Source organism: Lathyrus oleraceus, chromosome 5 (genome assembly GCF_024323335.1).
Source record: "Lathyrus oleraceus cultivar Zhongwan6 chromosome 5, CAAS_Psat_ZW6_1.0, whole genome shotgun sequence".
Classification (NCBI taxonomy): Eukaryota; Viridiplantae; Streptophyta; class Magnoliopsida; order Fabales; family Fabaceae; genus Lathyrus; species Lathyrus oleraceus.
Window position 1 is genome coordinate 192,267,499 of NC_066583.1, and position 26,114 is coordinate 192,293,612.

Consider the following 26,114-nt stretch of genomic DNA (forward strand, 5'->3'; position numbering starts at 1 on the left):
TTTGTGGTTATCTTCATCTAGTTCTTGATGTTGATTTTCCTTTTCTTGGATAAGTTGCTCAGATCAGCACTTATATCCCTAGCAAGTTTTTTGTGGATAATTGCCGTATGCTAGCAATTTTATCCCCAGCGGGTCCTTTCACCTTTTGTCAGTGATTGTGTTCCCCGGATCATTGATTTTCATCAATGCATCCCAGCGAGTCTTCTTTCATTCACCCTCTTGTTGGTAATGTCTGTTGCTCCCTTTGAATGGTCATCATTATATACCTAGTTTGGTATCCCGATGCCTTTCTTTTCGGATTTTATCCTATAAACAACCTACAACCCGGTTAAGGATAATATTCCATGCGAGGTTATTATTCACGTTTTGACAGCTATGAATAATATATCTCATGCGCTCTTTAGTTGGAATCCTTTGTTGATTTTCCCCAGCTGAGCAAGATTCGTATTCTTTGTAGAATCGAATATCCATCCTATAAACAAGTTTGCTTTCGCTCTCTTCAGGATGATGAGTGTTTTGGAAGTGAAATCCAATTCACGTTTTCGGTAGATCACCTATTATATACCCAGTAACCGGTATCTCTGGTGTTTCTTACCATGCGAGTTTATTATCTACGTTCTGACGGTAATAGATAATATATCTCATACGAGTTCCTTATCCACGGTCTGTCGGTAATGGATATTGTATCTCATGCGCTCTTTGGGTTTGTGTCCCCAGTTGAGCAAGATTCGTATTCTTTATAGAATTGAATATCCATCCTTTAACCAGTTTGTGTTTTGGATGATGAGTGTTTTGGAAGTGAAATCCAATTCACGTTTTCGGTAGATCACCTATTATATACCCAGTAACCGGTATCTCTGGTGTTTCTTACCATGCGAGTTTATTATCTACGTTCTGACGGTAATAGATAATATGTCTCATGAGAGTATTCTATCCACGTTCTGACGGTAATGGATATTATATCTCGTTCACTCTTGGGTCAATCCTTTGTTGCTTTCCCCTCGGAGTAAGATTCGTATTCTTTGTAGAATCGAATATCCATCCTATAAACAAGCCTGCTGTTCTAGCTTTCTTCAGGGTGATGAGTGTTTTGGAACACACACCAATTCACGTTTTTTTGTCCATCCTATAAACAAGTCTGCTGTTCTAGCTTTCTTCAGGGTGATGAGTGTTTTGGAACACACACCAATTCACGTTTTTTTGTCCATCCTATAAACAAGTCTGCTGTTCTAGCTTTCTTCAGGGTGATGAGTGTTTTGGAACACACACCAATTCACGTTTTTTTGTCCATCCTATAAACAAGTCTGCTGTTCTAGCTTTCTTCAGGGTGATGAGTGTTTTGGAACACACACCAATTCACGTTTTTTTGTCCATCCTATAAACAAGTCTGCTGTTCTAGCTTTCTTCAGGGTGATGAGTGTTTTGGAACACACACCAATTCACGTTTTTTTGTCCATCCTATAAACAAGTCTGCTGTTCTAGCTTTCTTCAGGGTGATGAGTGTTTTGGAACACACACCAATTCACGTTTTTTTCGGCCATCCTATAAACAAGTTTGTTGTTCTAGCTTTCTTCAGGGTGATGAGTGTTTTGGAACACACACCAATTCACGTTTTTTCGGCCATCCTATAAACAAGCCTGCTGTTCTAGCTTTCTTCAGGGTGATGAGTGTTTTGGAACACACACCAATTCATGTTTTTTCGTCCATCCTATAAACAAGTCTGCTGTTCTAGCTTTCTTCAGGGTGATGAGTGTTTTGGAACACAAACCAATTCACGATTTCGGATTTTATCCTACAAACAACCTACAACCCGGTTCAGGATAACTTTCCATGCGAGTACATTATCTACGTTTTGACGGCTATAGATAATATATCTCATGCACTCTTTTGTCGAACACTTTGTTTGTTTCCCCAACTGAGTAAGATTTGCATTCTTTACAGAATCAAATATCCATCCTATAAACAAGTTTGCTTTCGCTCACTTCAGGATGATGAGTGTTTTGGAACACAAACCAATTCACGTCTTTGGTCGGTCACCTGTTACATACCTACAACCCGGTATCCTTGGTGTTTCTTCCTGAGTTTGTTACCCTTATACCGGTAACATCTCATTTCTTTGGTATTTCCTCAGTGAAGTTTTCCTGTTGCTTCTCCCCAGGAGTCAGCTTGTGTCTTTCCAATGAATTTATTCTCCTTTGGAATTTTCTTTTCCCCAGTGTGAGTCCTTCACTCCCCAGTGAGGCCTCCAGTCTGATTTCTGTTTCCCTAATCAGAGTCGTGTCTTGTTCACGCTGTGTCAGTTTTGTCTATCCCCAACTAGAGTCTTGTTAGAGTCTCTGTTCCTGGTGAGTGTATTACTCCGATGGATCGTCTTTTCTTCTGTGTGAACAATATTCCCCACAGAGTTTGTGTCTTTTGCATGCATACATCTGCATCATGAGGTCTCTTAGGGACCAAAATTTGTCTCATTACTGTTATTTAAGCCCATTCTACCGCGTCGAGATGAAGATTTCTAAACTTCACTTCTCCGGCTAGAATGACCTTAAATAGGGGCATCTGTAAGACCCCAATTTTGGCCCTAAGATCCCCCATGGCCCATATCATATCATATCATGGCCTCAAGGATCATTGCATGCCCTAGCTTCCCTCCTAGTGGGTAGGTTGCCTTGTGATTGTGGTTCTTGATCACCAAGCATGTCTTGCATTTGTATATCTTTGCTTTTTCATATGTTTACTAACCAAAAAGTACAAAAATATTGTCATCTAACCATGTTACTTGCAGCTGAAGCAATCATCAGCCAATTAGGTCAAAAACAGTCAAAGTCAGGCATTGCAGTGGATGGTGACCATTCTTGCAGAATTTGGGCACCATGATCAATAATCAAGAGTTCATATGATTTGGGACATCATTTGGAATCAAGTTCTCAAGGAATTAGGGTTTGGAATTCATCAGAAGGTGCTTCAGTCAAGCAAAACCCTAGAAAGTCAAACTTGGTCAACTGTGGATTTAATCAGTGATTTGATGGATGGAATTGATTTGAAGGAGTTCATTCATGCTTATATAAGCCTCATATATCATGTCCAACCTCATCAGTGAAGAAAATAAAGTCAGACAAGAAATTTCCAGAAATAGAAAGTTGACCTGTAATTCAAATTTGCCAAAAATGGAAACTTCTTGATCTTAATCTTACATCATGATACAAGCTTCAAATGAATTTTTGCCCAACATGAAAGTTGAAGATCTTGTTCTCCCATTTCCAAAAAGTCCAAGAACACCCAATTCCCATGTATGGTTGGCAAGATATGATCAATTCATTTTCACAATTTCTTGAATTTCAAAAGGCCATATCTCATGAACCATTTGGCCAATTTTAGTGGGGTTTTTTCCTACAAGCTCCATTTGTTCCCCTCTTTCCAAAAATGCATTCATATTTCACCAAAACCTCACCATGCAAAATGCCATTTTTGGACTTGACTTTATTAATTTCAAGTGGTGCAAAAGTTGACTTTTTGATTTAGCAATTTTTAAACAATTTGGCCATTTGGGATCTGTTTTAGATGGTATTTGGAGCATGCTCAAGGCCCAAACTCGGCCAGACCTCACACCCTCCATGTACACATGTTCAAAATTAGCATTTTGGCAAAACCTCTTCATTTAAGTTAATCTTGCTTAGCACTTCATTAACAAAACTTAAAACAGAAGTATTTAAGGACATTTTCTGCAAATTCAACCCTAGCAGCAGCCTCACAAACATACAGAAAAACCACTCTCTCACAAATCACCATTTTCCTTCATCTTAAATTTCTGCTAAAAAACACCAAAGGGCTGGAATATTGGTCACTTGTTTCACGATCCATCATCATCTTGGAACCCTTTTCCAGCCTCATACCACGACTGTAAGCACAAAACCCAGCTCTGTTTTCTTCGACCCCCTCTCATGGCATATCAAAGTTCAAGCTGATTCGTGCTAGCTGGACCTCAAATTCTCTTTCCATTCACTTCCTGGACACTTCTTGAGCACCTGTTTCCAGCATAAACGTCCAAACGACCATCGAATCGCGACTGCACTCCACTTTTGGTCAGTTTTCGAATTTCTTATTTCACCAAATCATGCCATGCTTTAGATAGTTTATATCTTGCTGAGTCCAATGAGCTTTAGATTATTAAAAATGGTTGAGTATGGAGTGAGTAATTCGGTTTTAAAGCTTGATGTTCATGGATGTTTTTGCTTGTTGCTTCGTGTTTAGTTTGTTTTAACGAATATGGATTTGGGATTATGATTGTGCTTGGTTTGATTGTTCGATTAGTATGCGTATTCATGATTTCTGGGCGATTTCGTTTTTCATGATTTGATGAAGATGATTACTGTAGTTGAAACCCTAAGAAACCCAGAAAAATTTCATGTAAATCGCGTTTCTGCTTTTGGACTTCTGCATTGCATGTACTGTTACTGTAGCAAACCCTAAATGCATTTGAATCCAGAAAACACGATTGGTCTGTTATTCCATTTGTTTTGCTGACCTCCACTGTTCCATGCCCATGCTGAATTGCTGCTTGACACGTCCCAGATCAATCCGCACCGTTTCATTAAATTCCCAACATATTTACCTTATTGCCACCGTGCCCTATATTATTTAATTAATCATATGTTAAATCATTTCATTTCATAATATTATTTCATCTTGTTACACAAACTTACAAAAATCACAACTCATTCATTTCAAATCCAAAATTCATGAAATTTTTTCCATTGTGTTCTGCTTGATGTCTACTTTTTTATCATGATTTTTGCTGAATTTTTGGTTGGTCGAATTTTAAATGGAATTAGGGTTTTGCTCATGTATGCATATTTTGTACATCTTACCAATTCAATTGTGAAATGATGATGATGTATCCATTTGCCCTGAAATTTTTTGTGCTTAAACTACACTCATTCATGTTTGTTTTGATGTAGAGTTCATGATTTTATCTTATCTGGTTGTTAAGATATGAATTTTTGAAGTAGGGTGTGACAATTTGTGTCACACCAATGATATGCAATTTCATGATTTTTGTTGACATGCTTCCTGACCTCCAATTGATGTGAATTTTTTCATGATCCTTCTCTTATATGTCTAGTTGACTTGTGATTTTTCTTGGAATTAATTATGCCATTTCCTAATTGTTTGAGATTTTTATCCCCTGCCTAGTCAAATGTTGACTTTGTGTGACACATCTTGCCATTTCATTTGGGAAATTCTCATACTTTATTGGATGATCATGAAATTTTACATGTGCATACTAGACATCTTAAGCTTTGCCATAGTGTTGATCCCATTAATTTCTCATTTGTTATCACTGACTTATGATTTTTTTAAGTTGATACATGTTTGTTTGACTTCTTTGTGCATGCTTGAAATTGTTTTGACTTTCTGATTTTAATTGACCATCTTCCCATGATCCAAATGAGCTGAAATTTTATATGCATGTCATATTATGGATTGTGATTGATCATGAATTATTTGATGATTTTTGGAATTGATTATGATTGATTTTGAGCTAAGTCTTGCTGTTGACTTCTATGAGCTTTCACTTGCCATGCTTTGACTTCTTTTGCTTATGAAATCATGATGATGAATGATATGAATGTGGGACCAATTGGGTTTGCTTCTTAAATGTTTGAACTTGATTTTGGTTGACTTTCATTTGCTGTTTTGACTTTCTCATTTATTTTTGACCCTAGGCTTGCCCTAGGGGTCTCCTGGCTTATGTTTGAGTTCATTGTTTCAGGTTGAGCAACAAATGCTTCAAAGAAACTTTTTGCAAGTTGATTAAGTTTATTTGTTTATCATGAGCTAACCTTTGTTTTGTAGGTGGTTTGACTCATATGATTTGAGTCTTGTGCTTTGCACACTTGCCTGTCTGTTTTGACTGTTGGTTTCTACCTCTTTCTGATTTAAATTGTTGAACTGTGTACTGATTTGTTTGACTATTTCAGGTATCTTTAGTTGCTTAAGTTCTTTGAACTTGCTTTGCTTTGCTATTTAGCAATTTTCTTTGAGGTATAATCCCTTGTTCTTCATGTAGTCTGGAAGACCTGGCCTGTTATTTGGCCGGGCAAACTGTCTGAAGTCCTCCTTAAGAGGCAATGCTTGTGTGTGTTTAATTTTTGTCCCAAGCAGGAAAAGTCCTTCAAGTAAGGCAATTGGTAGATCAAAGGGATAAGCAACCTATCCCCTACTATTCAGTGAGTCTTCTCCTTGCTCCCATTACATGGTTGTAGCATTGAGATCAAAACCCAAGATCTATAGAGTCTAATGTGGAAAGAGCTCCATCTTTCTGAGCTCCCACACTTTCTGATATGCTCTCCCTGATCAGGGATAAGAGCAATGAGGCACACCCCTCATCTCCTTTCATCTGCTTCACCTTAGCCTCTCAATGGCAAGGTTAAGAGCAACTTTTTACCCTATTCCAGTTGGCCTCAGTGCCTAACCCTCTTGTGTGAGCCTCCTTGTTTGGCTATAGAGTGTGCTGTTTGATATTGATTGATTGATTGATTACTTCATATGCACCTGCTTGCTTGTATGCTCTATGCATTTATCATCATTTATTGCTCATCAATACATAATCATCTCATTTGTCTTTGTGACATTATCATTGTTGTTTGCCCATTGAGGACAATTGTAAGACCATTCATTGGCCATTGCTCCTATGACATGGAAGTGAGTATAAGACCATCACCTTGGCCACTCATCTTATCTTTGCTTGATGCATTTGATTGTATGTGAGGTTGCAATTGTAAGTCCCTGTAAGTTGGCATTTGCTTTCCTATGATCACATGTTGCTTTGTTTGTTTGTATGTGAGGATACAACTGTAAGTCCCTGCAAGTTGGCATTTGTATTCCTAGGACCATACTGTGGAGGTTAGAGTAAGCCCAGATAGATTGGCATCTGATGTCCATGTTTTGCTTTTCTTTGTTTATGTGAGGATGCAATTGTAAGTCCCTGTAAGTTGGCATTTGCTCTCCTGTGATCATAAGTTGGTTTGTTTGTTTATATGTGAGGTTGCAATTATAAGTCCCTGTAAGTTGGCATTTGCTTTCCTATGATCATATGTTGGATATTGGTATAAGCCCAGACAGATTGGCATCCGGTATCCAAGTTTCATTTTGTTTTAGGAGATTAGTGTAAGTCCATTGAGTGGCATCTGATATCCAGTTCTGTTTTAGGAGACTGGTGTAAATCCATCTATTGGTATCCGGTATCCGCCTTTTATTTCTTTTTTTGAGGAGATTAGTGTAAGACCATTGAGTGGCATCTGATATCCAGTTTTATTTTAGGAGATTGGTATAAGACCAGTGATTGGCATCCGATATCCGCTTTTGTTGACTTTCTTGTTTGTTTGTTATTATCCATTGCTCATTCCAAAGGACACACTTGAATCATTTTCTATATGATTTCAAGAAGTGAACCTTCTAAGAAGTTTTACAATCCATCCCCATCCATTCATCCCCATTATGTCCTAAACCTTTTCACACTTTGATTTCAACTTGACATAGATATTGTGCAAACATCTTCATGCTTTTCAAACTAAAAACCTGGACCCCGAGTCCTTGACTTTTTTTCAAACTCATTTCATAATACTTCTTCAAATCAATCTTAATCATACTTTGACTCCATTTTCATAATCACAATCAATTAACTTCACTCATTCACTTGTTTTGGCTTTGTCCATTGTTAATCTTTTCATGCATTAGCCATAGGTTTCAATTATCATTGTGGTTGATGTAAACCTCACCTTATCTTTAGTGAGTCGACAGTAAGACTTCCGTACTGAAAACAGGGCTAACCCCTCTAGTACGTCGAAGCTATCCTCGCATGGTGGATGTTGGTTTTGGTCGAGTGTTCTCCCATTGATAATGAAAAGCCTCAGTGCTATTGTTTAAAATTGAATCCACCAACTTTTTGGAAATCTTTTAGCCGAACTACGGCGTTTTGATCCTTACCTTTGATGGAAGGTACGTAGGCAGCGGGTTCATCCGTTCAAACCCAATAAAAATTGTATATTCTTCTCTCATCATCCCAATCATGTTTGCACAATACTTATGTCATAACAAATAACAATTTAATACAACAAGTGTGAAAAGGGCTCCCTAGGAGTACCTAGGACGTGATGGGTGCCTAACACCTTCCCATTGCGTAATTTACCCCTTACCCAGACTCTCTGATCTTTTTATTAGTTTTCTACGTGTAAAACTTCTTAGGCTTTTGTTCGCTTTTTAGCCAGTCCTTTGGATAAATAAAAGTGTGGTGGCGACTCGAAATTTCATTGTATCCCTTGCTTATGATTTAATCAATAGATCATATAGCGACGAATACACCGCTACATAACTAATTGACAAGTGCAAATTTTTGGGGCGTTCTAAGTGTTCAATAATCTTCCACCTCCAGACCACGAATGGCGTACATACCATTTTGACTCTCTCGGTTCAAGAATATTGAACAGGGGCAGCTGTCATACCCCAAAATTTGCCCATTAATATTTTAAGACATTTTGCAGGGCATTCCGACTCATTTTTATGACACTGATCTTAAAGGAACAAAGGCCCAGCTCACGAATGGCCCAATCCAGAAAATGGCCCAAACTGGCCTGTTCGCTACGCGCTCGCTACACGCTCGCCTAGCGAACGTTCGCTACGCGTTCGCTACACGCTCGCCTAGCGAAGCTGACAGACAACAGAAAATTTCGGGCTTCATTCTGAGCCCATTAGGTCATGAAAAAGAGCATTATAAATACCAGCACTTCAGTAATGAAAAAGAGAACGAAAAAGGACGAAAGGAGAACCCTAGCAAGCAAACCCTCGCGCTCACAGACGGAAAACCCTGGAGGCTAACCCTGAGAATTCCGAGAAACCCTGAAGGAAAAGCCGGCGGCAGCAAGGTCACTTCCGCTCAATTCGATCCGGTCGGCCAATTCAAGGTTACAATTGCTATTACTACCTTATGTTCTTAATTTGCATATGGCATTATGATTAAATTTATGAAAATATCTTAAGTTTGTCATGTGAATTGTAGTGTGCACTTGAATACCTTAAATGATTAACCATATAATTGCTGTAATGAAAGCCATAAGGCATAAAATTGGTTGAAATTGTACTGATATCAAAACCAGAATCCGCAGTCGCTCGCTAGCACGTCGCTAAGCGAGCATGAAGCGAGTATTCGCTAAGCCTTCGCTAGGCGAGGCAGGCGCGAACCTGACAGTAGCCGACTTTCCTATTCTGATTTTTCACTCATGTTTTATCATAGCCAGGCATTGTTTATCTGATCATATTACTGTTGTGATTTCTTTTGCGGTGTAATCCTCGATTGCACCCTGATTTGGTATTCTAACCCGTTTGCTGAATGTTGCAAAGGTTCACACACCCCAGGAAAAGATTGTTGTTTAGGTCTTCCACTTTATTTGTGGGATACCCTTGTGAAGAGCTGCCCTAAATTGCTTAATTAATTTTAATGTATTAATTTTAATGTATTATTTTTAATGTATTGATTTTAATGTGGAGATTCACCCTAATTACCTAATTAACTTTAAAACATGGCCTCTAAATATGTGATCTTGGACCTCTCTTTTGCCCTACGGTATTACGGTATAACGGTCATGTCCCGCGAATGTAGGGATACACTTAGCAACGGCCCTTCGGTTAAATCATCATAAAATAAATCATGGTCCCTCGGATGTTGCCTTCGAAAATACGATTTTGTCCCTCGATGACCCTTCGGTGTAGCCTACGGTTAAATGATGATCGTCCCTTCGAATGCTAAGGTATCCTTACAACTGTTGCCTTCAATGACCTATCGATGACCCTACAATGACCCTTTTACATCCAAAGGATAAAACTACTTACTTCTCAATAGTAAGGATAGTTTTACCTTCATAAGGATAGGAAACGTTCATAACGACCTTAGGAAGGTATAACTCTCAATTACTGGATCATAACCTAAAACATTTCCCACCCCTCACACTTTGCAAATCCTAGAAAATCACCACTTGGTATACATTCATACTAGAATCATTACCAAGTTACATTTTTCTAAACCGTTTTCAAAATCAAACGAGATAAATACTTTGTATACATTCATACGAGAATCATTACAAAGTTAAACTCTCTTTTCGAAACATTTTTAAATAATTCACCAACACTTTTCAGACAAAAATATAAGTGATCCAGCAATTAAGAGCCCATGGATAACCATGGATACAAAGGGTGCCAATACCTTCCCTTTGTATAATGTACCTCCCGAACCCAAAATCTATTGAGGTCTTTCCTGTTCTTTTCCACCTTTCCTTATTGGATAAAAGAAAAGTCGATGGCGACTCTTGCTATCCGCGACATTGCGATAAAAAGCAAAATACCCCAAGTCAGTTCACCGTATGACACACCAACAAGACTGTTTCAAGAGTCTCCGTCAATGAAAGTAGTGAAGTCAACATTCTCTACATTTCCGTATTCTTGAAGATGGGACTATCAGAGTCAATGCTAAAACCATTGGAAGCATATCTCAAGGGTACTATTGATGGTGGTGTACTTGTGAAAGAATACATCGATTTGGATACAACTCATTTTTGTACAGTTTTCAAAGTTCGGATATGAATGAATGTCGCATATGTGAGGTCTCCAAATGTTCATTAATATATTATGGTATGAATCTAGATATTCTAGTATGAATATATTATTGATGCTTGATGCTTCAGCTTCATCAATATATAATGGTTAATATATATTTGATCTGTAAAACAAATAAACAAACATGATGTAGCCCAGTGGTACACGCACAATGGTGACTATGGTTTAATTACTGCTAAAACCATTTTTTTTAATTTAAGTGACCTTGATGATGAAGAAGATGACTAATTTCCAACTCAGTTGTCACGCGTACATAAATAAACGCCGTTTGAGCAAAATAGACTGAAAGGACTACTGTGACACTATTTTAATAATTAAAGGATCAACTTAGAACTTTTTAAAATTAAGGGACCAAAATGGACCCGAGATAAAGTTAAAGGACCAAAAAGGATATTTTGCCTAATAATAATTATGGCTAACCTCAAAGTTTAGATATCGTAAATATACTTATAGATTATTAGTCACTAACTATATCCCCGACAATAGAAGTTGAACTTACAAACTAAGAACTAGACCATAACTTAAAATTCAATATCCAATGCATTTTAACATATTTTTGAGTTCATTGACTATACATGTTAGTGGTGATGAGCTCTGCCGTCTTTAAGGGCGTGCAAGGCGGGCTATTGCACATGGTCTAAAATTTGTCACGATTAAACCTTAACCAAATAGGTCTTTATAAAATGTGTGTCATAGTTGAACTATAGTTAAATATGATCTATATTTATTTTGTCATAGTTAAACTGAGACTAATATACACCGAATCTCTGAAGAATTGAGACGACTCTAGTGATGAGAGAGTGAAAAATATACATGTAAGTAAATGGAAAATATATTATAATTTAAATCATACACTAAAAATTATTCCACCCACCCAACACCTGTGGATCTATTTAATAAAAACTATTGTTCCTTTTCATTTTCAAGACAATATTAAAAGTAAAAATATATGATTATTTCCTTTTTTTAAGATGATATTTGTTCTGAGTTTGCTAAAGACCCGGTGCAAGAGTTTAATCATATATATAAGCCCAATCAAGACTATACAACATATATAATCAACACATGTGAAATTCAAGGGGTATTTTTCTAATCTCTATTTTTCACTATATTCATCTTAAATTCTGAACTGAGTTGAGCGTTGGAGTGTCAACCTTGCAGGTCTATCCTATACCACCGTGTCGGAGATTAACATCGCTGATTCTAAAATCCTATATCATTAATCAACACCAATTATGGTTCCATAGCAAAACAATGGTGCCGTCTGTGGCAATTGATTCCTAATTCTCGTGAAATTCCACGAATAAATCATCCTCGATCCCAAGCCAAATCTCTATTGGAACCACCAACAAATGGAGATACTCACCTCCTAAGTTGCACCAAAGAGCTTTGCCGAATCCTCAGATCATGTTCCACCTCAACTATAGATCATTGATGAAATTATTTTACAATTTTACTTAAAATAATGTGTTAAAAAAACCGGATTGATGGATTTGGCCCATTTTTCTACTTCTATAAATATCAATAAATAATTTCATTTGTTATTGTAATTATTTATTTTTTATTATTAATATTTCTTTTATTTCATATTATATGATGTTTTGACTATTTAATATAGATTAAAAAATATAATTAATTTTATATTGAAAGAAGAAATCATTAGAACATTTACAAAATTATTATTCATTATTTTCATTAAAATTGTAAAATAATTTCATAATCTGAAACAATTTTTATTCTTTTGCAAAAGGATATAGGAAGCAATATTTTATTTAGGATCCACCCAAAGTTTTTTGTTTCGGTTATCAAAAACTTAGTTTACTAAAGTTAATTTCTTCACTGTCTTTTTAGTGGAAATACCAATTGAGTAATCATAATTGTAGATAATTTATAGTGTACACTTATTTAACAAACTTTCTTTGGATGATATGGTGGTGGATTTTCAACAACCTCCACCATCATCGACACTACTTAAATTTTTTAAAAAAAATTTGTATTAAATAATTTTAAAATATATTAAAAATATAATTAAAACTATTAATTTATTTTATTAAAAATATTAAATAATAAATTATCTTAATTGTCATTATCATATTATTAAAAAACAATTTTTTATTATAATTATTACTTTTACATCTAGAAGAATTAACAAAATCTTAAAGAAAATAAAATTAAGCATAAAAATTTGAATTTTAAAATAAAGAATCGAAAAGTAAAAAAACACTTAAATAGAAAAATTAAAGGTGTATTTAAATCTACTTTATAAAAATAATAACTTTTAAGATTTAAAAAACAAGTTTTAATTAATAATTTAATTATTTTATATATTAAATATTTTTTAGTGTTAAATATGTATATATGAAAAATGATCATAATGATGATGTACATGCACTTATCAAATAACTTTTTTATCTATTATGATACTATGAAGTGTATGACTCTAAAAAACTCTATCCATGCACGGTTTTATGTTTAATTTGTACTTTAGTTTATACAGTTTTTGAAATGTACCAACTCCGTAAATAAAGAGGTAACCCAAGGTCATATATGTAAATAAACAAATCAATGTGTTATGTTAGCATGACAATAATGTCGAAAATTATACCCATAGCATACCTCATGATTATTAATAATGAACATGGTGCATGTGTATAGCGTAGGCGCATTATAGACGCATTTTCTTTTCAATTTTATTTTTAACATATTTTGAAATAAAATTTATGAATATTTTATTACATATCTCAAAATAATTATCGCATGTAAAAAAAAAATTATCCTAAAATAAATGTCTAATATAATTTTAAATTGTATCCTCTAATTAATATTTATTATTTATTATTTTCCTCTTATTGCATTAATAATAATTGAATACACCAATAACTAATACGAATAGTTTGGTAAAAAAAAATTCTTTTATTTATTATATTTTTATAATTTGTATAAAAGTATCAAATATGACACTTATTTTCGGACGAAGAAAATATTTTATATAAAATTTATTTTTAAAATATAGAATTTATATAATTTATTTATTAAAATATAAATATTTGAGAAAATATTAAAAATATAGTGTTTATAATAGAGATGATAAAAAATACGAGAATTGAATTATTTATCGAATATCCACGAATAAAATTTAATAAGTTTGATTACAATTAATATAGGAATACATAAATAAATTTTATGACACCAGATATTATATCGGTTAATATTTATTAAAATTATTTAAATATTATTTTTTTAATTATAAATTTTTCTTTTTAGTTACAATTTAAATATTATTTTGTTAAATTTAAAACTAATTTTATTATTATTATTTTATTAAATATGAAATTATTATTATTATTATTATTATTATTATTATTTGTAATATCTTTAAAAAGAGTATAAATAAATTTGTTAATTATAATTATTTTATCTAAATAATAATATCAATGAATATCTGCAAATATTTTAAAATTCATCAACATCTATCTAATGGATGTCCGCAATGAGTATATGTCCGCAATGAGTATAGAATTGTATGTGTATTGTATTATATTTATCAAAGAAACGAGTAGGAAAAGACTAATATCTTATCCATAAATAACCATTTTCATCTTTAATTTATCTTCTTTTCCCACTAATTCATAGTCTTTTTTCACTGCGAATTTGATAAAATTTATATCAAATCATAATTAAAAAAAATTACATTTTATAACTTTTTAAAAAAGGTTACTTTTTCACTTAATATAATTTAAACAAATTTACTATGTTTCCAAATACACACGGTAGAATGCGATTTTTTCTATAATTAAATTAAAATGATTAAAATTTGTAGAGATATATTGAAATAAAACGCGAGTTCAACTGAACGGTGTATAAATATTTAATATATCAAGATAAAACGTAAATTCAAATGAGCAATGTAGAAATATTTAATATACAGGTATAAAATTCGAGTTCAATCGAGTGTTGGTAAAGATATTTATATATCGAGGTAAATGTGAATTTAAATGAGCGATGCAAAGACATTTGATATACTGAGGCAAAACACAAGTTTAAACGAGTAGTGGAGCGATATTTTTTATAGAGACACAACGCGAGTTCAAGCCAACGATATAAAGACATATGATACATCGAGGCAAATGTGAGTTCACACAAGTGATGTAGAGACATTTAATACGAGTGATGTAGTTAGATTTGATATCCTGATACAAAACGCGAGTTTAAATGAACAGTGTAACGATATTTTTACAGAGACCCAACTCAAGTTCAAATTAGCAGCGATGATACAAAACGCGAGTTTAAATGAACAGTGTGACGATATTTTTACAGAGATCCAACTCAAGTTCAAGTCAGCAGCGATGATACATAGTGCGAGTTTAAATGAACAATGTAGCGATATTTTTACAGAGACCCAACTCAAGTTCAAGTCAGCAGCGATGATACAAAACGCGAGTTTAAATGAACACTGTAAGGATATTTTTACAGAAACCCAACTCAAGTTCAAGTCAGCAGTGATGATACAAAATATGAGTTTAAATGAACATTGTATCGATATTTACAGAGACCCAACTCAAGTTCAAATCAGCAGCGATGATATAAAACGCGAATTTAAATGAACAGTGTAGCGATATTTTTACAGAGACCCAACTCAAGTTCAAGTCAGCAGCGATGTAAAAACATCTGATACATCAAAACAAATGCGAGTTCAAACGACTGATGTAGATATATTTAATATGAGCGATATAGATTCATTTGACATCTCGAGACAAACCACGAATTCAAATAAACAATGTCGAGATATTTGATATACTGAAACAAAACGCGAATTCAAAAGAACGATATCGAAACATTTGATGCGGGCGATGGAGACACATTTAATATACCCAATCAAAACCTAGCTCAAATGAGCAATTCTCCGCTTAAATATTCAATCTATGTGGATTTTTCCACTAATTGTTTTGATTTTGAGAAGAAAAAAAAAAGATTTGACTTCATATATATTCAAAGGCAAGAGAGAGAATGAATATAGGCAAAAAGAAAGAATGAAGAGAATTCAATCAGATCGAATACAATCTTGACGTCCGCAATGACTTTTTCTCGCTCTACTTTCTCTCTCTAAAATCACACAGTAACCACTTAGCAGCAGCAGCTACAACATAACAGAACAAGGCGTTTCACTGAGATTGAAGATGCTGATAACTCCTAATTCTCCTTCTACTACTACACTCATAAAACCCTAGACAAGTAATGGATGCCAATTCAATACCCAAGTTGAAAGTTCGAAACTTTTTGCTCCCTCTCAATTCATTGATCACTTCTCATATTCTCTCGCTCTTCAATTTCTCAATTTTTATCTCTCTGTGAGTTATACTAATTCTCAATTTATACTTTGATTATGTGTTGTCGTTTTTACTTCTTGGAATTATTTTGTTTTCTTTCAATTGAGGTTGGACTTGTTTTGACAGAAATTGTGGTTTTTTACTGATAGATAGCCTTAATTTGATTGAAGATGATTGTTTTTTTTTCTTTTGTAGTTTTTTTAATTGGTAATTAGTGTGTAGTGAATTGTTATTGATATCATTCTTGATGCAAATTTTGATGCTTTTGGTTATCTGTTTATTGGGATAGTGTTTATGTTGTGTGCTGGTTGATGGGTTGGATCTAAAAAGTCATTTGTTGTACAGAGATTCATGCCAATGATGTTTGAAGGTTGCTCGTTTACGGAAGTAGTGTAATTGTAATGTTATGAATCAAACATTGTTTCTTGGTTTTCTTTGTTCTATGGTTTGTGTTTGGTAAAATTCAATACCCAATGTTTCTGTTGAATCATAGTGAAGAATTTAAGGTTTTTTGGCCTTGGATTTTTGGTTGAAACACTGTCTGGATTGAGTTTTTTTATGCCCATTTTCTGATGACTTGCTGTGTTATGTTAGTTTGTTCTTGTTGAAATCATGTTTTATATAAGGTAGTTGTTCTGCTTAGGTGATTGCTCGAAGACCAAATTTTGAAACATGGTACCTCCGGGTCCAGGCCCATCAACCCCCATTGGTGGTGGTCCTCAGTCTCTCTCACCTTCACTAATGAGAACAAATTCAGGAATGTTGGGGGCTCAAGGGGCTCCCATGTCTTTGCAGACGTCTTTCCCTTCGCTTGTGTCTCCTCGTACTCAGTTTGGCAACATGAATATTCTAGGAAATATGTCCAATATGACTTCTATGCTGAATCAATCTTTCTCAAATGGAGTTCCAAATCACGGGCTCACGGGTCAAGGAAGTAGCCAACGTGGAGGGATTGAAAATGGAGGCGAAGCAGGCCAACTTTCCAGTGTTGGCAATGGAACGAGCTTCACTGGTTCTCCATCCTCATACGGACAAGCGAATATGGGGAATGCCGGTTCCTCTGGTCAAGTTCAGGGTCAACAATTTTCCAACCCTTCTAACAACCAACTGTTGTCAGATCATCAGCATTCTCAACATCTTGATCCTCAAAATTTCCAACACAGCCAGCAGTCAATGCAACAGTTCTCTTCTCTGAATACACAGCAGCAACAGCATTATCAATCAATGCGAGGAGGAATAGGTGGAATGGGACCAGTGAAGTTAGAGCCCCAGGTAAACAATGACCAACTTGGACAGCAACAGCTGCAGTCAATGAGGAATCTTCCTCCAGTGAAATTGGAACAACAACAAATTCAAACAATGAGAACTTTGGCACCAGTTAAAATGGAGCCCCAGCATTGTGATCAACCGCTATTTTTGCAGCAACAACAACAGCAACAACAGTTCCTCCACATGTCGAGACAATCTTCTCAGGCTGCTGCTGCTCAGATCAATCTTTTGAACCATCACAGGCTTTTACAGTTTCAACACCAGCAGCAACAACTTTTAAAGTCAATGCCTCAACAACGGTCTCAATCACCACAACAATTTCAACAGCAGAATATGCCTGCGAGGTCTCCTGTGAAACCGGCATATGAACCAGGGATGTGTGCAAGGCGGCTGACACACTACATGTATCAGCAACAACATAGACCAGAGGTAATAATTTATCTATATATTGGCTTTGTTCTGAGTGTCTATCATATACTCTATTAATAATAACTTTTGCACTTGAGTTTTATATAGGATAACAACATCGAGTTTTGGAGGAAGTTTGTTGCTGAGTATTTTGCTCCTAATGCCAAGAAGAAGTGGTGTGTCTCTATGTATGGAAGTAGCAGACAAACAACTGGAGTTTTCCCTCAGGTCCGTTACCAAAGAAAGCCTTACAATCCAGTTCTAATACCTGGATAATCATGTCTAAGTTCGTAACTTAATTATTGAATGGCGTGCTTAACTGTACTATGCTCTAGTGTTAGTATCTTGATTTTATTGTTGTGATTGCCAAGTTGTTATGTCTCAGGACCAAGTAACTAATACCGTATTGTCTTAAATGTTGCCATGGATATTCTTTGGTATTCAAGAAGCCAACTATAGTAGTCTCATTGATGCTAAGCACTAGTTTTAGCTAAATATGGATTCTTTAAATATTTTCAGGATGTATGGCACTGCGAAATATGTAATCGCAAACCTGGCCGTGGGTTTGGTAAGTTTTATTTTCTTGAGGTTCTTTTTCTGCATTTCATTATTCAGCCTCTTTCTATAATATTCTTCACCATATGAATGTTGGCCTCTTCACTTTTTCTATTAAATATATCTGTTCTGGATTCGTTGCAAATGTCATTCTGTTGCACTATCCTCCTTCTAACTGCTTATGTTTTTTCTGGGTTTTCAGAAGCAACTGTTGAGGTTCTTCCCAGGCTTTTCAAGATAAAGTATGAAAGTGGCACTCTGGAAGAGCTACTTTATGTTGACATGCCCCGTGAATATCATAATTCCTCTGGCCAGATTGTTCTAGACTATGCAAAAGCAATACAAGAAAGTGTTTTTGAGCAACTCCGTGTTGTTCGTGATGGTCAACTTCGAATAGTTTTCTCTCCAGAATTGAAGGTAGCGTACAGAAAATAAATACATTCAAATTATGTTGAAAAATGATTACATGTTATTATCATTGTTGGCATCCTCTATATGAAAAAAAAAGTTTAATCGACATTCTTTTATTTATCATTTCTTTTGCAGATATGCTCTTGGGAATTTTGTGCTCGGCGCCATGAAGAGCTCATCCCAAGAAGACTGTTAATACCCCAGGTTGCTGATTAAGTTTTTGCATCATAAATGCCTGTTACTATAAAGAATACATTAACTGTTTATTTAAAGTATATTGTAAGTTTTGAGATTGTTATTTTATAAGATACTTGCCATGGATTTAATAATCCTTGATTTTGTTGATAGTTATTATGTTATTATTTTACGAGAAATACCTTTTTGTAATGCCGGTGTTAAATTGTAGATGTTAATGGAGCAGAGTTTGGCTAATATATTACACTCTGATTATTCATTCTTATTATTACTTCATTTTTATTATCCACAGATTAGTCAGATTGGAGCGGTTGCCCAGAAATACCAGGCTTTAACTCAAAATGCAACACCCAGTATTTCTGCTCCAGAGTTACAAAATAATTGCAATATGTAAGTCCCTTTAGCTAAACATGTCAAAATTCTTGCTGATGCCAGTTTTCTTTATAACTAGAATATGTTCCCGATAAGTAGTTATAATTGTTAATTATGATGTAACTTCCTTGTTCCGGGACCATGGAATGAGCCATGTCTTATTTCCTTTTGATTAAGGATTTAATGCAAATGTTTCACAATGCTCACCTCTTCTTTTTGGTGGTTCACCATCGTGTATACAATAGACCTGTTTGCTGGTATTTATTTGATTTCTCATTGATGCTACAGTTTAGCTTGCAAGAGTCCTCTCTCTTGATCTCTATTTAGTCTAACTTAATTAGGGTTGCGTTTTGTTGTATTGCCCCCACCTATAAACACAAGATATCTCTTGGCAATGTGAGACTAAATCCACCCCTTCAAACCCACCACAATAAAGGTGTTGGGGGCTGCAATGAAGGCAAGCCAAATGCCGCAATTAAGGCAACTAGGGGTGGACCGCAATTAAGGCGGAAATTCCAACAGTTTCTCTTTTTCTTTTAATAACGCTATAACCTTCTTTTCCAGGTTTGTTGCGTCAGCTCGTCAATTGGCTAAAGCCCTAGAAGTTCCATTAGTTAATGATTTAGGATATACAAAGACATATGTGCGCTGCCTACAGGTATGTTTCATTCTTATGACATTGCTTATATTATTGTTTTGATCTTAAGTATACACATTAACGAGAAAATATGCATCTTTATTTGGTTTGTGTGGAACTGCCGTATCTTTTATGGCGCCATCAAAAACCTTTATTTGAAATGCTTATTTTGGATATTTGCGAACAAATCACCCCACTCGTCCTTGCTTGTTTTGAATAGGGAATCCTTGCTTGGGTTTATATGGCTCAATATGACTGCAAAATATAACAGTCTCTCTTAATTCTCTGCATACTACATTTTCCTGAATCAATCTCTTAACAGGGTCTTCTCTCAAGAGAGGACTTGCCTTTTTGTATTTTTGTGGCGAGTGACTGTCATGAATGGAATACACACATCAGGAATTCTTGCCATTTGTACAAAAAGAGAAAGACGAATCCGTCTTTTCTTTTTATTGCTTTTTTGCCTCATGCTGCAGCAATAGTTTTTCTCTTAGGAGCTAACCTAGAGATTTTTTTTCTTCCAATGAACTCTACTGTGGAAACATAACAAACTTTGTTGTTTACTGTTTATGATGCAGATATCAGAAGTGGTAAATAGCCTGAAAGACTTGATAGATTACAGTAGAGAAACGGTGACCGGACCCATGGGTAAGTTAATAGTTTAAGTGGCTGATTTCTAATGCTAATATAGATATCAACATGACAATTAAACAATGTTTTATTTTAAGTATTCAACTGTGTTTGATCCGACCTGTGTGTGTGGATGCGTGTGTTTTATTGTTATATTAATAATTATTGCCAGCTGTTTGATCGTTCTGATAGGGATTGTGATTTAATTCTTTTGCTTTATTTTTTACCTTCTTTCAGAGAGCTTGGCCAAGTTCCCTCGGAGAACAGTTAATTCATGCGGAGTTCGTAATCAAGCGCAGCAGCATGAAGATCAATTAAAACTACAGCAGCAGCAACAGCAAATGATGGTGCATAACTCAAATGGAGATCAAAATCCAGTGCAAGCTGCTGCCATGCAAATTGCATCCAGCAACGGTATGGTTAGTGTAAACAGTTCTGTCAACTCAGCGTCTGCATCAACAACCACAAGCACTATTGTTGGACTTCTCCACCAAAACTCTGTGAATTCTAGACAAAATACAATGAACAATGCAAGCAGTCCGTATGGAGGTTGTTCTGTTCAGATTCCATCTCCAGGTTCCTCCAGTACTGTTCCACAGACCCAGCCAAACTCATCCCCTTTTCAGTCACCGGCGACACCATCCTCATCTAATAACCCCCCACAAACACCTCGTTCTACTTTAACGCCTCCCAATCAAATGAATACAACAAATCCAACAGCTAATATTCCACTCCAACAACATCAATATCAATCATCTCTTTCTGGTGATGCTGACCCAAGTGATGCTCAAAGTTCAGTCCAGAAAATCATACAGGAGATGATGATGTCCTCGCAGATGAATGGTACTGGAGGAATGCCAGGTTCTGGTTCTCTAGGAAATGACTTGAAGAATGTAAGCAATATTCTGCCAATGAGTGCGAATACAGGGCTCAATAATGGTAACGGCGCAGTGAACAATAATCCAGGTGCCGGTAGTTATGGAACAATGGGGTTCAGTCAATCCACTATGCCTAATGGAATGAGAGCTGCTATGGTTAATAATTCAATCATGAATGGAAGGGGAGGAATGGCATCCGTTGCACGGGATCAAGCTATGAATCATCATCAACAGGATCTGTCAAACCAATTGCTAAGTGGTCTAGAAGCAGCGAATGGTTTTAATAATCTTCAATTTGATTGAAAATCTTCTCCATGGTGTGGTTTTTAACATCTTCTTGTTCAACATTATGAGCAGTCATAGAATTGCATTCCGCAGAAGATTTCAGCAGAATGCAATTGAATAGTGATAGGGGCCAATATAGGATTTTATATATAAGAATTTAGAAATGAAAGTTTGATGGCTGGTTGTGTGGCTTATGGGGCTGATTTTTTCTTGTGAATTCAAGTGTAACTTTGTACTTTAATTTCTGTACTGTCATGGGTTTTTTACAGACTCGCCATTGATAAACACACATAATCGAGAAATCGAGAAAGGTAACAAGTTTTGTCCTACAAAATTAACCTGTTGTGTTCTTGAGAGTAATTAGATATCATCCCAAGCAATCATCAATTTGAAAGTAAACACCATTCAAACATTGAAAGAAGTTTGTTTATCCAATGTAAACTTTACAAAATGATGAAAAACAAAAGAAATATACAAGGATTATTCAATGTGTTGAATCCATAGATTGAAACATAACCCTTACATATAGTGATGATAAAGATACAAACTACCTTTTGCCTTGTAAGACATGGAAAAAAGAATGGGATAAAATGAAAATCAGCAATGTCACTATTGTCATTTCTTCCATCCCATTCCATTCATTTCTGATATTATAATGCATGTCATAAGAGTATCACTTTTTTTCTCAGTTCATGCATCAAATATACTTTTCCACTTTTTCAGACAGAGTAGCCTTAGGAACTGCACCAATTACACTGTCTTTTTTCTCTCCATTCTTGAAAAACAGAACAGTTGGTATGCTTCTGATTCCATACTTTGTTGCAGTGTTTGGAGATTCATCTGTGTTGAGCTTGTAGCACTTAATTTTTCCAGCATACTCTTTGGCTAATTCATCAATTATAGGCGCTATCATTCTGCATGGACCACACCATGGTGCCCAAAAATCTACAAGCACAGGTGTTTCACTTCCAATCACAAGTTCATCCCAGCTTGAGTCATTCACTACTTGAACTGCCAAGTTTGAGCAAGTACATGAGTTACTTCATTACACATACACCACACACAGGACATTCTTTGAGGACATGACTCAAAATTTGTCACAGTTAATCGATAGATAAATAGGATATCATAAAATATTTGTATAACGGCCCCTATTTTTTTCCACGTTTACCTCTAAAAACTTAAGACAGCCTCCAAATCCAGAGATTATAGCAGTACAAATAATGCAAATACTAGGTTTATGTCTATCTAGCCACAATATTCTGAAGAAGTTTTTTGATACTAAACTATTGATAATGGAAAGTAAAAACCAGAAAACAAGGTGAGAAAAGTGTACCTTCATTTACAGCTTCACGAGCATTGCAAACAAAACGTGATTTTCTATAAGCAACACCAGACGGAAGTGAAACTGTTGAGTTCAGCAAAGCTTTCTTGAATCCTACTTTTTGAGGTGAGAAAACAAGCTTTTCCCTTGAAGATGAAAACAATGGAGGAAGACAATGAGGTCTTGGTGTGGATACTCTTAAACAACTCTCAAGGGCCATGTTATTTTCTGTGTATGTAACTCTACTGAATAGTTTGGGGAAAATGAAGGGAGGGTTTTCAGCACTTGTTGTGGATAAGCTTCTAGTGTTGTGGTGGTTTTTAATTTGTTGGGTATGATGAAATTGTGAAGTGTGTTTGTAAGTGGATATTATTTGAGATTGTGAGGTTATGAGATGGCTTGGATTCATGTGGATGTTATTTAGGTTTTCAAACCTCTCTCTACTTTTGTCCCACTAAAAAGTACTTGTACACATTATATAAAATTCTTTTCTTTTTCTGGGGGGTTTTGTTTCACATTTTAGTAGGGAGGTGTAAATAAAACTTTACAAATTAGATTTAAAAATAGAGATCAAATTTAGAAACTCTTTATGCGAGCTTAATGAAAAGTTTATTGACTATTTGAATTTAATTATTTAGTTAAAATTCATTAACTATTGGATCTAGGTTTGAAAGGTTTGATCATGTTGTTCTTGTTAATTTTACATAGTAAATTGGTGAGGATTTCTTGATTTTATTGAACATTGTTTATTGCACCTCATATATTACTCATTCACCATAACGGAATTTTAAAAATATTCTTAAAATCTAAAAATAAAATCAGAATGTACCCTAAACACAAACTCTATCTCAGAAACATGTGAAATAGAAGTAAAAAATAAGTCCGGAGATTGAAATTTAAATTCATTTTTAATCACAACAAACTCAATCTTAGAAACACGGCAAATACAAGTAAAAAATAAGTTCAAAGATTGAAATCCAGATTCAACTTCGAATGTTAATATTATGACACATTTATTCGAGTGTGCACATACAATCTTTCCCTCCACATTCCATTACTTTTGAAACCAACTTCTTAACTTCTCTCAAGAGCAGAGCAAAACTCTCGCTCATTTGAATCAAACATTTTTTTCAATCTTGCTTTCAATATCTACTTATGTTCATTCAAATCAAATACTTCATCAACTTCTACGCCTTCAAATTAAGCACATTCGTCTCTCATATTTGATAAGTTTCTCATATCTTAACTTTTTATGATTTTTTATACACGTAACTCCTTAATAGCTTAATAGATTATAGTTAAGCTACATTAGATTATATCCAATAAAAATGTAATTCCTACTTAAATTTGGTATAAAATTGGGACAATTGAGGATTAAGGTTGACGTTTCGTCTGGTTTTTACTCTCTGCGTGTAATCCAAATTTCCAAATCCAAACCCTTAATATGAATAACAAAATCTGAATTTCTCTATTTATATTTGTGTTTATGTTTCTTACTTCTAAGGATGATAGTTTGACTCATCCCCAATGGGTATCCACAATTAGTAGGGTAAAAATCCATAAAAATGGGAACAGGCACGAGCTCGGGTAATTACCCACTTAAATAAGCAGAGATGTGCACCTTAGTACCCACCACGCCCCATACCCGCGCAATATATATTTATATATTTTAAAAAATAAACGTCTATCAATTTTTAAAAATACAACAATTTTAAACTACTACATATTTAATATAAGTGATTGTAGCGGTAAATTCATGATCATCGAGCTATGGATAAGCAAGACATCAAATAACAAGAGTCGCCACCGCGCTTTTATTGTTTCCAAGGGAAAAGGGAAAAAGTATGAACAAAACCCAAAAGTAAGAAGTTTTCAAATCAAAACTAATAAAATGTCAGAGATTACAGGTAAGGGGGTTGGTTACATAGAGGGAAGGTGTTAGCACCCAAAGTGTCCTAGGTACTCCTAGGGAGCCCTTTTTTGTGTGCATATGTATTTTGTACAAAGTGATGTTTACAAACAAATAGAGTGAGGGGATGAGAAGAGAATTCATTAATTATATTTTTGTGTTTGACAAGACCTTCGGACTTGTGCCTACGTACCAACATAAAAATGAGGGATCAAAACATCGTAGTTCGTGATACAAATTTCAAAGTGGATGCATAGCTTTTAACAAAAATTTAGTTTGAGAGGCACCAAGGCCTAAAAATGGTTTGAATGAGTTAGTTCTTTTTGGCTTTTTGAAAGTTTAAGTCAAGTATGGTTAAGTCTATTTACAAGTTTGATTAAGAAAATAAGTTTAAAAATGCAATGGCATAAAGCCAAAGTTTCTAGTTTGCAAAGTGGTCAAAGTTTAGAACAAAACTAGTTCAAGCAAAGAAGAATTTTTAAAAAAGGAGAGAGAGATTTTGAAATTAAAGAAGTGGGGAAGAGATGAAGAGACTAATCCTATGCACAAAATTAAAAGTTAAGAGTTGAAAAGATCTGACCAATGGGTAGCAACCCAATAGACAAGAATGTCTTATAGAAACCCAAATTCCCTTGGACATTTTGAATCAAGCAACACACAATGCATAATTATCAATCTTGAAGAGCAAGGCATCAAATAAAGATAGCCACATCCAAACTTAGACACTCCATGATCTTCTTCAAATTAATCCATGTAGCAGATGAATTCCTCAAGTCACAGGTTCAAAATGACAACTTCACAATGATCATGTTGCAGATGAACTCAAAGGGATCTTCAAAGATGTACCATATGAAGCTTCAAATTACAAGCACTTGGTTACACACATGTTGGAATTGGCCAAGTCCTTTAGCATAAGGAGGTTACTTAGATTCTAAATCCAAATTGTCCAAGATCAAGTCAACAGTCCACACAAAAGTTTTTTAGGGTTTTTGTTCTTATTATGTACATTAATGGTCAAAGACCACACAAACAAGAAAATATGCACAAACAAGATATATCACACAATATGGTCCAAATGGACACAGTGAAAATTGCACTAACATAAACAATTAGAATGGTATGAATAATGGCAAATGAATAGAACATAAAAATTAAAGTGCATTAAAATAAAGGATTTAAAATTAAATGTTAATTGTTAATTAATTAGAAGTTAGTATTATTTTGCTTTTGCTTTTCTTAAAGTCATTCT

General features: G+C 34.9%; 2 protein-coding genes across 2 annotated transcripts; one reads left to right on the forward strand and one right to left on the reverse strand.

The window, feature by feature from the left end:
- Positions 1–15,647: 15,647 nt before the first annotated feature.
- LOC127082626 (transcriptional corepressor SEUSS) lies at positions 15,648–21,970 on the forward strand. The gene is made up of 10 exons (XM_051022855.1): positions 15,648–16,013; positions 16,636–17,690; positions 17,778–17,897; positions 18,189–18,237; positions 18,427–18,641; positions 18,771–18,839; positions 19,123–19,220; positions 19,767–19,860; positions 20,418–20,487; positions 20,707–21,970. The coding sequence occupies exons 2-10, from the start codon at positions 16,665–16,667 to the stop codon at positions 21,648–21,650; spliced, it is 2,685 nt and encodes an 894-aa protein (XP_050878812.1). The 5' UTR covers positions 15,648–16,013; positions 16,636–16,664; the 3' UTR covers positions 21,651–21,970.
- A 36-nt stretch (positions 21,971–22,006) lies between these two features.
- Positions 22,007–23,524, reverse strand: LOC127082627 (thioredoxin M-type, chloroplastic-like). Its single transcript, NM_001426879.1, has 2 exons — positions 22,969–23,524; positions 22,007–22,643 (listed from the first exon to the last, which is right to left on the reverse strand). Exons 1-2 carry the CDS (start codon positions 23,174–23,176, stop codon positions 22,330–22,332), a joined length of 522 nt encoding a protein of 173 aa, NP_001413808.1. The 5' UTR covers positions 23,177–23,524; the 3' UTR covers positions 22,007–22,329.
- Positions 23,525–26,114: the final 2,590 nt, after the last annotated feature.

What these genes read in the sequence shown, in the direction of transcription:
- LOC127082627 (NM_001426879.1), bottom strand. Translation starts at nt 23,176, where the DNA reads ATGGCCCTTGAGAGTTGTTTAAGAGTATCCACACCAAGACCTCATTGT. An exon ending in TCGTGAAGCTGTAAATGAAG is followed by an intron (nt 22,644 to 22,968) that starts GTACACTTTTCT and finishes CAAACTTGGCAG; the next exon opens with TTCAAGTAGTGAATGACTCA.
- LOC127082626 (XM_051022855.1), top strand. Translation starts at nt 16,665, where the DNA reads ATGGTACCTCCGGGTCCAGGCCCATCAACCCCCATTGGTGGTGGTCCT. An exon ending in TTTTCTCTCCAGAATTGAAG is followed by an intron (nt 18,642 to 18,770) that starts GTAGCGTACAGA and finishes TTTCTTTTGCAG; the next exon opens with ATATGCTCTTGGGAATTTTG. An exon ending in CATATGTGCGCTGCCTACAG is followed by an intron (nt 19,861 to 20,417) that starts GTATGTTTCATT and finishes TTTATGATGCAG; the next exon opens with ATATCAGAAGTGGTAAATAG.